This window comes from Typopeltis vanoorti, chromosome 14 (genome assembly GCF_054136105.1).
Source record: "Typopeltis vanoorti isolate ZY-2024b chromosome 14, IOZ_Tvanoo_1.0, whole genome shotgun sequence".
Lineage (NCBI taxonomy): Eukaryota > Metazoa > Arthropoda > Arachnida > Uropygi > Thelyphonidae > Typopeltis > Typopeltis vanoorti.
This window is the reverse complement of record NC_143562.1, coordinates 98590001-98604115: the sequence shown is the minus strand read 5'-3', so window position 1 is coordinate 98604115 and position 14115 is coordinate 98590001. Positions and strand designations below refer to the sequence as shown.

Below are 14115 nucleotides of genomic sequence, written 5' to 3'. Positions count from 1 at the left end.
AGGAGGAAGAGGGGAGATATGACAGAGACCTACAAGTTATTAAGCGGTTGTTATAGGATCAATGCTGGAGAGTTCTACAGAAAATAGTGGGAGATCAGGGGAGAACCAGAGGTCATCCCTGGAAACTGTATAAAGAGGGTATGAGTAGTGGAGTGAGAAGCAGATTTTTTTTGATGGAGAGTTGTGAAAGATTGGAATGCCTTGCCTGAGAGTGTGGTGTCTGCAGAGAATTTGAGTGTGTTTAAAGCAAGGTATGATGAGCTCTGTGTTTGATAAAAAAATACCTCCTAGATGAGTCTTTGACTCCATGGGGTCTTGGGTAATAGTAATAATAATAATTGATACATTAGATATGAGAAGTAGACGAGCAAGTGAGGTGGTGGTTGTTGCAACAAATGACTTTGTTGGACATAAAGAGTATCAGAGGATGGATATCAGGAGGTTGTTGAGGAGAGTAAAAGATAACAGTGTAGTTGGAAAGGTAGTCAGTGTATTGCTGAGGTATCAGACCTTATCATTACATCATACTCAGTGTGTTGTTGAGGTATGACATAATGATGAGCTGAGATGGAGAACAGGAATCATGAATGTTATGTTGGCATGAGCTGCATGAGGAGAAGGGAGTAGAGTTTTCCTTCCAGGAAGGAAGGAAATATACAAAAGGGATAGGTTGCATTTAAATAGATTTTATCAGTTAGAGAGATTGTTGCTGCATGGAGGTGCTACGTGTGATTTGGGAAAGGAAGTGATTGTAAATGGGAATAGTAGAACTGTGAGTGATAATGATAAAATAAGAATGCAAGATGGACAGGCAAATAGGATGAGTCAGGGTGGACAGGGAGACACAGTATAAGTGAGTAATTTTGAAAGTAGAGAATGTGTGTATGAGGATGGTCAGTATGGGAACAGGATGGCCTAGGATGTATGGGGTGTAGATGAGTCTAAAGAGATAGTAGGGTATGCAGTGATAAAGGCAGTTGGGAATGGTTAAGCATCAAGAAATCATAACCTACAAGTGGCATTGGCAGGACTGGTTATAGACTAAAAGTAAATTCCTGTGTTTATTTACAAATGCCAGGCATATCATAAATAAGGAAAACGAAATTGTTTCATTGATTGAGTTTATATATCCAAAAGTTGTTGGAATAAGTGAAACATGGTTGGATAAGGATGATATTCTGACAGGAATAGAAATGGAAGGATATGATGTTTTTCATGAGAATAGAAAGGACTAGAAAGAGGTAAGTGGTGTTGATGACAGCAGGTAAATTATGTCCACACAAAGTGGATATGCAAGAAGTAAATAGTGGCAATGGTTTTGAGTTACTATGGAGTGAGGTGGAGGTTGATAGGAAGATATATTTAGTCGGATGCTGCTATAGGCTAGGGAATGTGGAGGATAGTGATGAAGAAATGTATAAGTGATTTGGGTTAGTGAACAAGGGAAGGATGATTATTATGGTTGATTTTAATTATGGCAGCATAGAGAGAGCATTTGGGAATAAGGAAAATGAATTTCTTGAGTTCTTGGGAGACAACTACCTTAGTCAGCATGTAAAGAAGAGCACACGAGGATCGAGAGCTTTAGATCTGATGATTTCATCGGAGGATGCAATTTAGTGGGATTTTGCACTTCCCTCCAGTTGGTGAAAGTGATCATGAAGCAATCACATGGGTTGTGGCTAGCCATAATAGACTTCTGCAAAGAAAGGATATATGTGGAATTACAAGGCTGATGATTATGAGAGGCTTAGAAGACAACTTGGAGCTATAACATAGAATGAAGAGTTAAGCAAGAAGGAGATGAATGCTGCTTGGGCACTGACCAAGAGATATTTAACATCAATGTGTGAATGTATTCTGAAGGTCAAAAGATTGAATAAGGTAGGTGTCAAATGGATGAATGTAGAATTAAGTACGAAATCTGGAAAAAAGGTACTGTGGAGACAAGAGACGATGAATAACGGTAATGATCAGTGGCACGAAGAGCATAAAGAGCAGGGTAGGAAGGTGACTTCTGATGACAATAATCCTTGTACAGGTAGAGGCTATCAATACCACAAACTCTTTCCCTATATTCCTGTGATAATTTGTATAGAGAAACACAGTGCATCAACAGTATTCCTACCTATTATTATCCAGACTCCACTTGGCTCTGTGATATACTATACATATTCCCATCTTACAGGTTGTTATTTCCACACAAGACTATCCCTCCTACCTTTACTCACTCTAGTTTCATTGCTGTAATGCTCTCACTTTCCCAGAAAACAACAACAACAATATAACAAATCTCTACAAATACTTGCATCCTGTCATGCTCAAATGGACCCAATTTCTTACATACAACTCTATTCTCACCAAATACACTCTGAGTATCCACATATTCCAGAACTCTCTTTTGACACATCTCACTATCATGTCATTCATTATTGTTGCTCTTTTCCTGGACTTTACATTATCATATCTGCGCAACATTCTCTAATTTCGATGAAAAGCCAAACGGCTATTTTTTTCTGGCGAGGTTGATCAGTTAAGGGGATAAAAATCCCTTATTGTCTACCTACTCACTGATGAGACCTCAAAAAAGGTTGAAACTGGTCTGGGTAGTGACCTCTTCTCATAATGTAAAACAGTACTACATCTCCTAAGAGCAGTGTGTTTTTACATTATGAGAAAATATCAAGAACAGTGAGGGATCTTGCTCCACCTTTGCAACGAGTTGCCGTGGTGTGGCACTACCAAGTGGTCACTTACGCTTGGATATGCTGACAGTTCGTCGGCATGAAACGTTCAGATCATAGTTTACGATCTTAGTTTCGCTTACTGGCTGAAAAACAATAAGGGATTTTTATCCCCTTAACATTCTCTAATTTCCTTTCCCAATTTTGCTATACAATTTACAACATTGATCTCAAACCTCTTACCGTTCAATTTACACTGCCTCTCGGGTAATTTGTATGAATCACCACTGTCACTGCACCAACATTTTAACCTCACTTCATTGCCATAGTCACACTTTTTATTGTTGCTCTAGGAAAGCACTGTTTGAATATTCTAGTCTGAACACCATATCAAATCCTCATACATCACATTCTTCAATGCAATGTTCATTCTAACCCCCCCCCCCTCAAACTTCTCTTTCTCTCACTTTCCTGACTTTCTCTCACCTCTCTCAATCCTGTTCACCTCAAAACTAACCATTATGTCTGAATTTTTAAGGATATGATTTTTAACTAATGATTTAAAATGGACTGAAATTTTTACAAAAGTAGAGGAGTTTCCAGAAAGGAGGAAGGGGAAATACACTTAACTTGTTGGGCAAGTTTATAAGCAGAACTTTATGCTATCAACTATAGGACATGGGGGAATATTAGATTTGTGGATTATAGGTACTCCATAAATAAATTAGTTTTATTTTGTTGATGATTTCTTTGGGCCAAGAAGTCACTTTTTTCAATAATTTGAAGACTTGTTTTTCCTTTGGGACATAGTGGGATCTCGATCTATAATTGGTAAGTAGAACTGTCACATAAGAGATCTTGCATTTTATTTGTTGTAATCCTCTTAATTCATGATAACTAATCAACATCTTTTTGATAAAATAGCTCATTTAGTGTTGTTAAAATCATTAAAATAAGTTATGAATAACGTTTAACACCTAGGCTTGTCTATTAGATTGATGATTCTCCATGGAGATGATATTGTATAAATTGGAATAGTTTGAAAAGTTGAAATAAATTGGCCAGATAATTGAACAGGTTAGTCTTCCTCAAATAATGATGTGACAGCAATATTATTCCTGCTTTTCTGAGATTTAAAGAAAAGCTAAATAAAGGCATATCATGATTACTAACGAGCAAGTTTAGAACTCCTATGGGAACAAACTGCTGCTACTCACATAGAGCTTAAAGTTAAATGGCTCTTTAACCATTCTACACGAAGAGATATGCCAGCCTGGTTGGCCATATATCTTCATGGTTAGTATATCCAATCTCCAGCCAAAAGGCTGCGGGTTTAAATTCCGCTATGGACATGGATGTTTGTGATTGTCTATGAAAATACTAGTAGTGGTGATGGGTGGTAGATGGCATTGGTGAATTGAGTGGTGGAGACAGAGTTGTAGAGTAGGTCCGCTCCCTCAACGAGTCTTATGTCATGTAATAATAATAATAATAATAATAATAACATTTAATGTTTTAAATCATGAACTGTGGACCATCCTACATCACATCTCTAAAGATTCAGTAAAAAAAAAATTCACAAAAGTTAAAAGCAGGCACTTGATGAAATTTGAAATCCTACAACAGAGCCAATATACTACGTTCCAATCACAACTTCAACAAGATCGTTTGGCTGGAGTAAATTTATCATCACAGGTGCTTACAGAAGAAGCTAGCAATGCTCTTAGTCTGATCATAACTTTGCCATTACACCCAAACAAGTTCCAAAACTAGAAATCATGATGAACATAGAATGGGGCATCTACAATATTTCACCTTCAATGGCTAATAATGTGTGTTTAGACATAGCAAGCATCCTAAACCACCAAAAAGTAACATACCACAGAATGAAATAGCTGCCTTAATTTTTTAATGAAGGCAATAAATGCACAATTATATATATAAAAAAAACAACAGTAAAAATAAGAATAGGCTAAATTAATTAAAATTATTTAAGCCTGCAAGTTTCAAATCTTTTCCACATGATTTAAAACTTGATTATCATTTCATGATTCAGTTACAAATTCAGTTGTCTATTTCCACAGACATGGAAACAGACTTAGTTCTGACTCCCACTGATAAAACCTCAATGGTTAGTCTATCTGCTCTCCAGCCAAAAGGCTGTGGGGTCGAATCCTGCCATGGGTCTTGATGTTTGTGATTGTCTGAGGAAATTCTTGTAGAGAGGCTTATACGCTGGATAGACATGATAACTAATAATTAAGGAATTGACAGCGTAGACTAGAAATATAAATTAAATAAACTTTAATATATACTTTCTGATATTTTGGCAAATGTCACGTTGCCATCTTCTTGGGAACTTAATATAAAGACAAGTGCACGCAAGTACTACATAACAGCAAATGAGAACAGAAGCTAGGAAGCTACTGTTTTCCTAAAGTCCTGATGGTGTCCCCTGGCGGGCTATATTGGTAGTTCTTGGCCTTTGGGCTGAAGTTCTTCTGATAAATTCCTGTGTAAACATTTATCAGATCTTCTGATAAATGTTTCCCAAATTTGGGGTAGTCTCGTGCATCCAAATTTGTTGAGGTTTGGCATGTTCCTAAGGGCTGAGGCTGATTCCATGAATAGTCTTTCATATTTGAACTTGCTGCAGTGTATTACTGTGGCTTTCTTCCATCTTATTCTGTGGCGAGTATCCAGAGTGTGGTCTGCAAGCCCAGAGTGGCTGTACTTGTGAAATCGGATGTAATCCTTGTGTTCTGAGATTCTGATATTTGCTGTCCTGCCTGTTTGGCCAAAGTAGGATAATTTACAGCTGCAAGGGACCTAGTATACACCAGGTAGGTCTAGGGGAAGCGGTTGGTCTTTAGTGGAGCAGATAAGGGATGCCAATTTTCTATATGGTCTGTAACAAGTGGTCAAATCATGTTTTTTTAAAATTTTGTTGATTTTTTCCAAAGTGCCTCGGATGTAGGGAATGGTGATAGATTTAGAGTAATCTTTTTTGTTAAAGGGGGGAAAGGTGGGTTGTGGATAACTGGTTTAAGCATTTTTTGGATTCTTTTGGGGAATGGGGGGGGGTAGCCGTTGGCAGAGAGAGAAAGTGTCACGGATGTGATTTAGTTCGGTGGTTAGGGCTTGATCATTTGAACAGATTATTTTTGCCCTGTTGAATAGTGTCTTAATAACTCCATATTGTTGTGAGGAGGGGTGAGGGATTGTTGGTGAATGTATCTGCCTGTATGGGTGGGTTTTCTATAAACTTTCTCAGTTTATATATAAATTTTCTATAAACTTTCTCAGCCAACGGCTAACCCCTCCCCCAAAAGAATAAAAAAAATGCTTAAACCAGTTATCCACAACCCACCTTCCCCCCCCCCCCCCCTCACAAAAAAGATTACTCTAAATCCATCACCATTCCCTACATCCGAGGCACCTCAGAAAAAATCAACAAAATTTAAAAAAAACATGACTTGACCACTTGTTATAGACCATATAAAAAATTGGCATCCCTTATCCGCTCCACTAAAGACCAACCGCTTCCCCTAGACCTACCTGGTGTATACCAGGTCCCTTGCAGCTGTAAATTATCCTACTTTGGCGAAACAGGCAGGACAGCAAATATCAATCTCAGAACACAAGGATTACATCCGATTTCACCAGTACAGCCACTCTGGGCTTGCAGACCACACTCTGGATACTCGCCACAGAATAAGATGGAAGAAAGCCACAGTAATACACTGCAGCAAGTTCAAATATGAAAGACTATTCATGGAATCAGCCTTAGCCCTTAGGAACATGCCAAACCTCAACAAATTTGGATGCATGACACTGCCCCAAATTTGAGAAATATTTATCAGAAGAACTTCAGCCCAAAGGCCAAGAACTACCAATATAGCCCACCAGGGGGCACCATTAGGACTTTAGGAAAATGGTAGCTTCCTAGCTTCTGTTCTCATTTGCTGTTATGTAGTACTTGCGTGCACTTGTCTTTGTATTAAGTTCCCAAGAAGATGGCAACGTGACGTTTGCCGAAATATCGGAAAGTATATATTAAAGTTTATTTAATTTGTTTCTAGTCTATGCTGTCAATTCCTTAATTATTAGTTATCATGTCTGAGGAAAAATAGCAATGATGGGGAGGGGGGGGCAGTAGATGATGTGGTTTGCTGTAGTTGGTGGATTGAGTGGTGGAGAAGGAGAGTTGCAGAGTAGGTGCCCTCCCTCGATGAGTCTTGGACTCCTTGGTGGTGTCACATAATAATCATTTTAAATAATACAGTGTACTAAAAAGTTGTGATAATCACCATGAAGAAAATGAGGTGTCTGACATGTATTCTTAGATATCCTAAAAGAAAAAGAACAAATTCTTAAAATTTGATGAAACATGGGGGTTAAAGGGTTTAAGATATGTTCTTTCTTGTGGTTATATCAGTTGCTTTAATATCATTTTTGTTCTAGGTGTTTATCAGAACTTTTCAGTCCCTCCCCCTCGTAATTAGAAGCACTATTGTTCAGCATAATATATCATGATTCTTTCTGATCCATATTTGCATGTTTTGAGAAATAATTCACTACTAATTTTGACCAATGTAATGTGATTATTTGCTTTGAATAGCACATTTAATTAGTACACAGTATTTTTATAGGTAACATTTTTTTTAATCACTAGGTAACACTATGTCACAAAGAATAAAGCATATTATATATAATCTAAAATAAATTACCTTACACACACCGTGATTTGAGGTTTATTGCAGTCAAAACTCCCAACACGTGCTGTTGTAACTCTTAAATCAAAGGCATCACTTCCAGGAATGGTCATAACATTATATCTAAGTAAGGTCTATGAAAAAAAAGCAAATTAATAACAGTACAATCAAAAAATTAATACAGCTGTGTGAATATAAATCCAAAACTTTTAGAAGAAAATTTTAATTTTATTCTTATTATCAATAACATAGAATAGTGTTATTGAATTGCAATTAAATGATAATTAAATTGAACTTGTATTAATAATTTGTATTAATAAACAAGGACAGTGAAAACATCTTTCAATATTTTTATACTATTTAATTTTTTATAGTATGTCTGTGCTATGTGAAAAAATTGAAGATCTCTTTGTAAGTAAAATATATGAATCTTATGTTTAATGATTAATGGCTTTTTCTTTCTTTCTCCCCCCCCCCCCCCACAAAAATCATCTAATCTGAAATGTTAAATTTGAAATAAACATGGTATAGCCAAAAAAAACCTCCAAAATATATACAAAGTGAAAGAGCGAAATGCTGTGAAGAGCAGAACATTGCAACAGGTGAGTTGAAAAACTTCAAACAAACAATATCACCTTTGAAGCTCAACCCCATTCTAGATGGTCACTCAAAATTAATTCTGACATTGCATCAAACTACTAAAGCTGATCTGTTTCAGCTAATTGTAGACTGTAGGCCAAATGCAGAACTCTAAAGAAAATTGTGTAACAGCATCTTTATTAGTATGGCAATTTCAACAGATGCTATAAAATGTTCAACCTGAAATGACTCTAGCTCAGCACTATGCCAAAATTTGCAGAGAATTAAACTTGAAATGAACATTTCAATAAACAAAGTATTAGATATAATGAAATTAAAATCAACTATTTTAATAATTCTAAGCATCCAAAATAATGGATCAACCACACAAAATGAAGTGAGATTGACCTATTGATTTTGGTCCTCCACTTTAAGTTTTTAGAAGGATAAGCCATCGTTGCCAATTTCTACTGTTAACACCTAAGGCGAGTGCATTCTATTCTGCGTTAGCACTAGTGTGTGTGTGTGTGTGTGCACGTGCTCTTCTTCAGAACATTGGACTACAGTTTGGACATAAGAACAAATCAAGGAGCTGAAAATGAACCTACTCTCATACCCAGAGTATGGTCTATATCAGGCACCTGGCCTTCTATAGAACAGAAAGGTATATGTTTTGTTGAATAATGTTTTTCAATTGTAATTTTATGAAATGTTACAATAAAAATATCAAAACTTTATGTTGCTCTTCTTTACTGTAAGTCTTTATAATCTATACGTTTTATTCAATCTTTTCTTTTTTCTTAATCACTCCTTCAAATATAACCAATAAGTATAAAGAGGATTTATTAATATGGCTAATTCTTTTGGTTTCTCTCCAAACTAATTGAAGAATGACAAAGAGAAGTATACTGAAAGAGGAATTTGAGTTGGTAAGGAGAAAAAGAAAATAGTTATGGAGAGAGTAGATAAAGTAATATATGGTAGTTCAATTCGGAGAATTGAACTATTACTTGAACACCTCCAGGGAGTCTAGGACTCCCTGGAGGTGTCGAGGGAGGGCACCTCCTCTACAACTCTACATCTCCACCACTCATCAATCCATCAACTACAGCGAATTGCATCTACACCAACGCCATCTACCGTCCACTACCACGACTAGTATTTTCACAGATAATCACAAACATCCATGCCCACGGCAGGATTTGAACCCACAGCCTTTTGCCTGGAGAGCAGATACACTAACCACTCGGCAAACCAGCCGGCAATGAAATGAAAGAAAGAATGAAAAGAGATCAAACAGCTCTCAAACAGAAGGGGGGACTCCTTTTCACAGTGCTACATGTAGTGAGTATCAGAGGATTTATCAATAACAAAAGTAGCCACATTACTTCTGAATTGAAAAAGTGATCATACAGCCTTGACATAGTAAATTACTTAAACTTGGAATTTTTTTAAGAAGGGAGAAAGGGGTATGTCAAAGATTATCACAAGATGACTCCTAAGTCATCTGGAAGCAGTGCATGGAAAATGGTCAAGGAATGTTTAGAACATGTGGTATCAGAATGCTACCCAAAGTTAGGAGGATAAATCAGACAGAAATTAAATAGAAATGAGAAAGGAATTTCAGAATTTTAGGTCCTGCTTTTTGATACATAGCATCAAAAATCAGGATAAGAAAAAAAATTGTGGAAGGTGTATAAGAAGAAAGGTGATCAACAAGCTCATGAGCAGCACAAAGTGCAGAAAGAAGGGTGATGATCAGTATGGCAAAAAAGGAAAAATCAGATGAGAGGAAATTAGCTGATCAGGTCAAAGGAAATCCCAAAGAATTTTATAGCTATGTGGCAAGTAATAGGAAGAATGATAATGGAAGGATAACTTTAATGAGTAATGATAGTGGGTAGGTGAGAGAAGCTGGAGAACTAGTTGAGCTACTGTGTGAGGGTGTATTATCTAGGTGCAGATGTTGCAGTGATAGACATGATGAAGACTAATGTAGGAATTGAAGCAGATAAACTGAAGGTGCTAAGCATATTACATAATCTTAAAGCAAATCTAACAATGGGATATCAACCCATGGGTTATAAGAATGCTCAAGGGAACAGTCCCTTTGAACAGGCTGTTTAATTTAAATCTCAGCTTTGGAAAGTTCAAGGAATTGGAAAGAGATCAAAATAGTTCTGTTGCATAAGGAAGGTTTTAAGACAGACATAGCAAAATGAGCAAGCTCAGTCATGCCACGAGGAAACAATACAGTCACCTGAGCCGAGATACGCACTGAGGCCCAGAAAGAATGGAAGGTTCATCCCCAGAAATTGAGGGAGAAGCAAAAAGAGTTTTTCTAGAAAATTAGAAAAAGTTTTTTATAAAAACGGGGAGCCTTTGTTAGATCCTGAATGAATGAATCTTGCAAAGAAATGCATTTTTGAAAATTATGGAGACAACTACCGTGTTTGAATATAAACTTTAGTTTAATATAACTAAAATCTACAATTCACCGTTTCGACCTTTATGTCAAGGTCATCTTCTGGAGCATACAAATATACACAAGAAACAAGCTATACTACAATCCAACTGTTTCGTTAAAGACACTGACCAACCATTACCACAATTGTTGGCCTGACCTCTGGTGAAAATAAAAAAAAATAAAAAAAAAAAATAAATAAATAAATAAAAAAATAAAAAAAATTATACATCAATGCTAGAGTCCTATTATTTGTGTTGTCTACTATATACATATATTAACATCATTCCAGCCAGTTGGAGTGGGATGGTTTCTAATACTAGCAGATTGGCTAGAGACCTGACTTATGTTGAATCTTTCATATTAGGAAGGCCGAATGTGTGCCAACCAGATCCTTGGAATTTCCGTGCCATCTTTGTTATTGATATTTGAGTGGTTTATCAGGATTTTGCAGGATTCCTTAAATTTTCTTTCACGAAAGAAACTTATTACAACAAAGTGACTACTTCCTTGGACAGAGGAGAAGGATACACAGTAATTACTTGGATTTCGCAAAAGCTTTTGATAGAGTACTTCATGATAAGTTGGCACTCAAATTAGAGCAGATGAAGTTGGATATTGGATTAGTGCATTGGATTGGAGACTGGCTGTCTGATAGGTATCAACAAGTTGTGTATGGGGGTGCGATATCCAGGAAAAGGAAAGTCACTAGTGGAGTGCCTCAGGGGTCTGTTTTAGGGCCATTACTGTTTAACTTGTATATATTAATGATATTGGTGAAGATATGGATGGAGATATTCAGTTGTTTGCAGATGATGCAAAGTTGGAACGAACCATGAAGAGTAGAGAAGATGTTGTGGCCTTACAAGAAGACTTGAATAAATTGAGTGATTGGGAAAGCAAATGGGGATGTGAGTTCCAGGTTGCAAAATGTAAGGTTTTAAAATTTGGAAAACAAAGATGGGATGCAGAATTTATGCTTGGTGAGAATATATTGTTGGAAGTAGAGGAAATAAGAGATCTGGGCGTGATAGTGGATAAGGATCTAAAATTTAGGGGACACATCGGCAAAATTGTGAAGATAGCACAAATACTTCTGGGAACGATGCGGAGGACACTGACGTGTAGAAGGAGGGAGATTCTTGTTCCATTGTATAAGGCTTTGATTAGGCCACACATGGACTACTGTGCTCAGATTTGGTCACTGGGTTTTCAGAAGGATGAAGAGATGTTGGAAAGGGTCCAAAGGCGACTGACTAAGGTAGTTTCTGACCTCTGGAATGTTGAGTATGAGGAAAGATTGAGAAGATGTAACTTTCAGAATCTAGTGGAGAGAAGGAAGAGGGGAGATATGATAGAGACCTACAAGTTGGTAAGGGGTTGTTATAAGATCAGTTGTGAAGAAGTTCTACAGAGAATAGTGGGAGATCAGGGGAGAACCAGAGGTCATCCCTGGAAACTGTATAAAGAGTGTGTGAGTAGGGGAGTGAGAGGCAGGTTTTTTTTCGTGCAGAGTTGTGAATGATTGGAATGCCTTGCTTGAGAGTGTGGTGTCTGCAAGGAGTTTGAGTGTGTTTAAGACACAGTATGATGAGATTGTGTGATAAAAGGACCTCCCAGATGAGTCTTTGACTCCATGAGGTCTTGTTTAATAATAATAATAATAATATATATATATATGTGTGTGTGTGTGTGTATGCATATATGTATATATATATATACTATCACCCCCAGATATATATACTATCATCCACTCTCACCCCCAGATCTCTTATTTCCTCTACTTCCAACAATATATTCTCACCAAGCATAAATTCTGATTCCCATCTTTGTTTTTGAAATTTTAAAACCTTACATTTTGCAACATGGAACTCACATCCCCATTTGCTTGCCCAATCACTCAATTTATTCAGGTCTTCTTGCAAGGCCACAACATCTTCACTAATCTTTATGGTTCGTCCCAACTTTGCATCATCTGCAAACAACTGAATATATCCATCCAAATCTTTGCCAATATCATTAATATACAAGTTAAATAGTAATGGCCCTAAAACAGACCCCTGAGGCACTCCACTAGTGACTTTCCTTTTCCTGGATATCGCACCCCCATACACAACTTATTGATACCTATCAGACAGCCAGTCTCCAATCCAATGCACTAATCTAATATCCAATCCCATCTGCTCTAGTTTGACTGTCAACTTATCATGAGGTACTCTATCAAAAGCTTTTGCGAAATCCAAGTAATTACTGTGTATTCTTCTCCTCTGTCCAAGGAAGCAGTCACTTTATTGTAATAAGTAAGTAGATTACTAAAACATGACCTCCCTTTACCAAATCCATGCTGTCCATCAAAGATTATACCATTATTGTCAACCCAACTCTGGATCCTAGTTCTCACAAGCTTCTCCAACAACTTAACCACAACACCTGACACAGAGATTGGCCTATAGTTTAATGCTTCAACTCGATCCATAATAAACAAGTTTAAAAAGTAGTAACAGAGATAATGAGGTATTTATTGTTTAAGGGAAGGCATATTTCAAAGATGATAAACTGTTCCAGATATTTTAAAAGTTATTCAAAATGTTCGCTTACACATATATATGTAATAAATTTTTTAACTTGGGGATATTGTATATTAGGATAAAGAAGTAATTTTATAAACTAGGTTATTTTAACTCCTAATCCCAAGTATGCAAACAATTAAGTTTGCGCCTGAAACAAAGTTCAGGTCTAAAGATGGTACAACACCGGGGCAACTCATTGTAAAGGTGGGTAAAGCTCTGATCACTATTCTTAGTATTCTTTACCTATAGAAGTTGCAACACCTTGTTGCAACTTCTATAGGTAAAGGTTATAATGCTCCGTATTACTAAAACCTTGGTATTTAGGGTCTAGCTACTCACTGAGGAGACCTCAAAAAAGGTTGAAACCGGTCTGGGTAGTGATCCCACCCATAATGCATTGCAGTATACATCTTCTAGTGAGATGTGCTTTACATTATGGGAAAATACTAAGAATAGTGATCAGAGCTTAACCCACTTTTACAATAAGTTGCCCTGGTGTTGTATCATCTTTAGACTTGAACTTTGTTTCAGGTGCAAACTTAATCGTTTGCATACTTGGGATTAGCAGTTAAAATAACCAAGTTTATAAAATTACTTGGTTATCCTAATATATGTATATTAGGATAACCAAGTATATATAGTATATACAGTGGTATCTCGCTAATCCGAACTAATAAAAACTGTGCTCGTTCAGATTAGCGAATTTCCCACCCAAGAGGCAACAATAACTAGCGCTAAAGACAAACATAATCAGATTCTAATGGTACATCAATTTAATTCTGTAAATAAATGAATTAACTGATAGAAAAAATGCTACTGTACTGTAATATAAAACGTAAAAAATAATACAGTACACAAGTTTATTTTAGTAAAAAATATAGTTTGTATGTATTGTTGAGGATTCTGATTTAATAAAATTGCATAGTTCAGTACATAAAATAACACACACAAAAAAGTTTTTTTTTATTTCTTTGTAAAAAAAGTCACTGATTTTCTTTTGATTCTTGGAAGCTAAACGTTTTTTCGAATGCTTCTTCTCGGAGCTGCATTAGCAAGAAAATTTTGTGGAATAGCGTATCATTCAGCTTAGCCCATTCATGCAC

At 36.5% G+C, this 14115-nt stretch overlaps 1 protein-coding gene across 2 annotated transcripts in view; it reads right to left on the bottom strand.

The window, feature by feature from the left end:
* The window catches only part of LOC150099795 (alpha-2-macroglobulin-like protein 1), a 1007775-nt gene that overhangs the window by 166776 nt on the left and 826884 nt on the right, over positions 1-14115 (bottom strand). For both annotated transcript variants that reach the window (XM_090403789.1, XM_090403790.1), the window contains exon 28: positions 7415-7533. In XM_090403789.1, coding sequence (XP_090259915.1) covers positions 7415-7533 — 119 coding nt within the window. The remainder of the gene's footprint in view (positions 1-7414; positions 7534-14115) is intronic.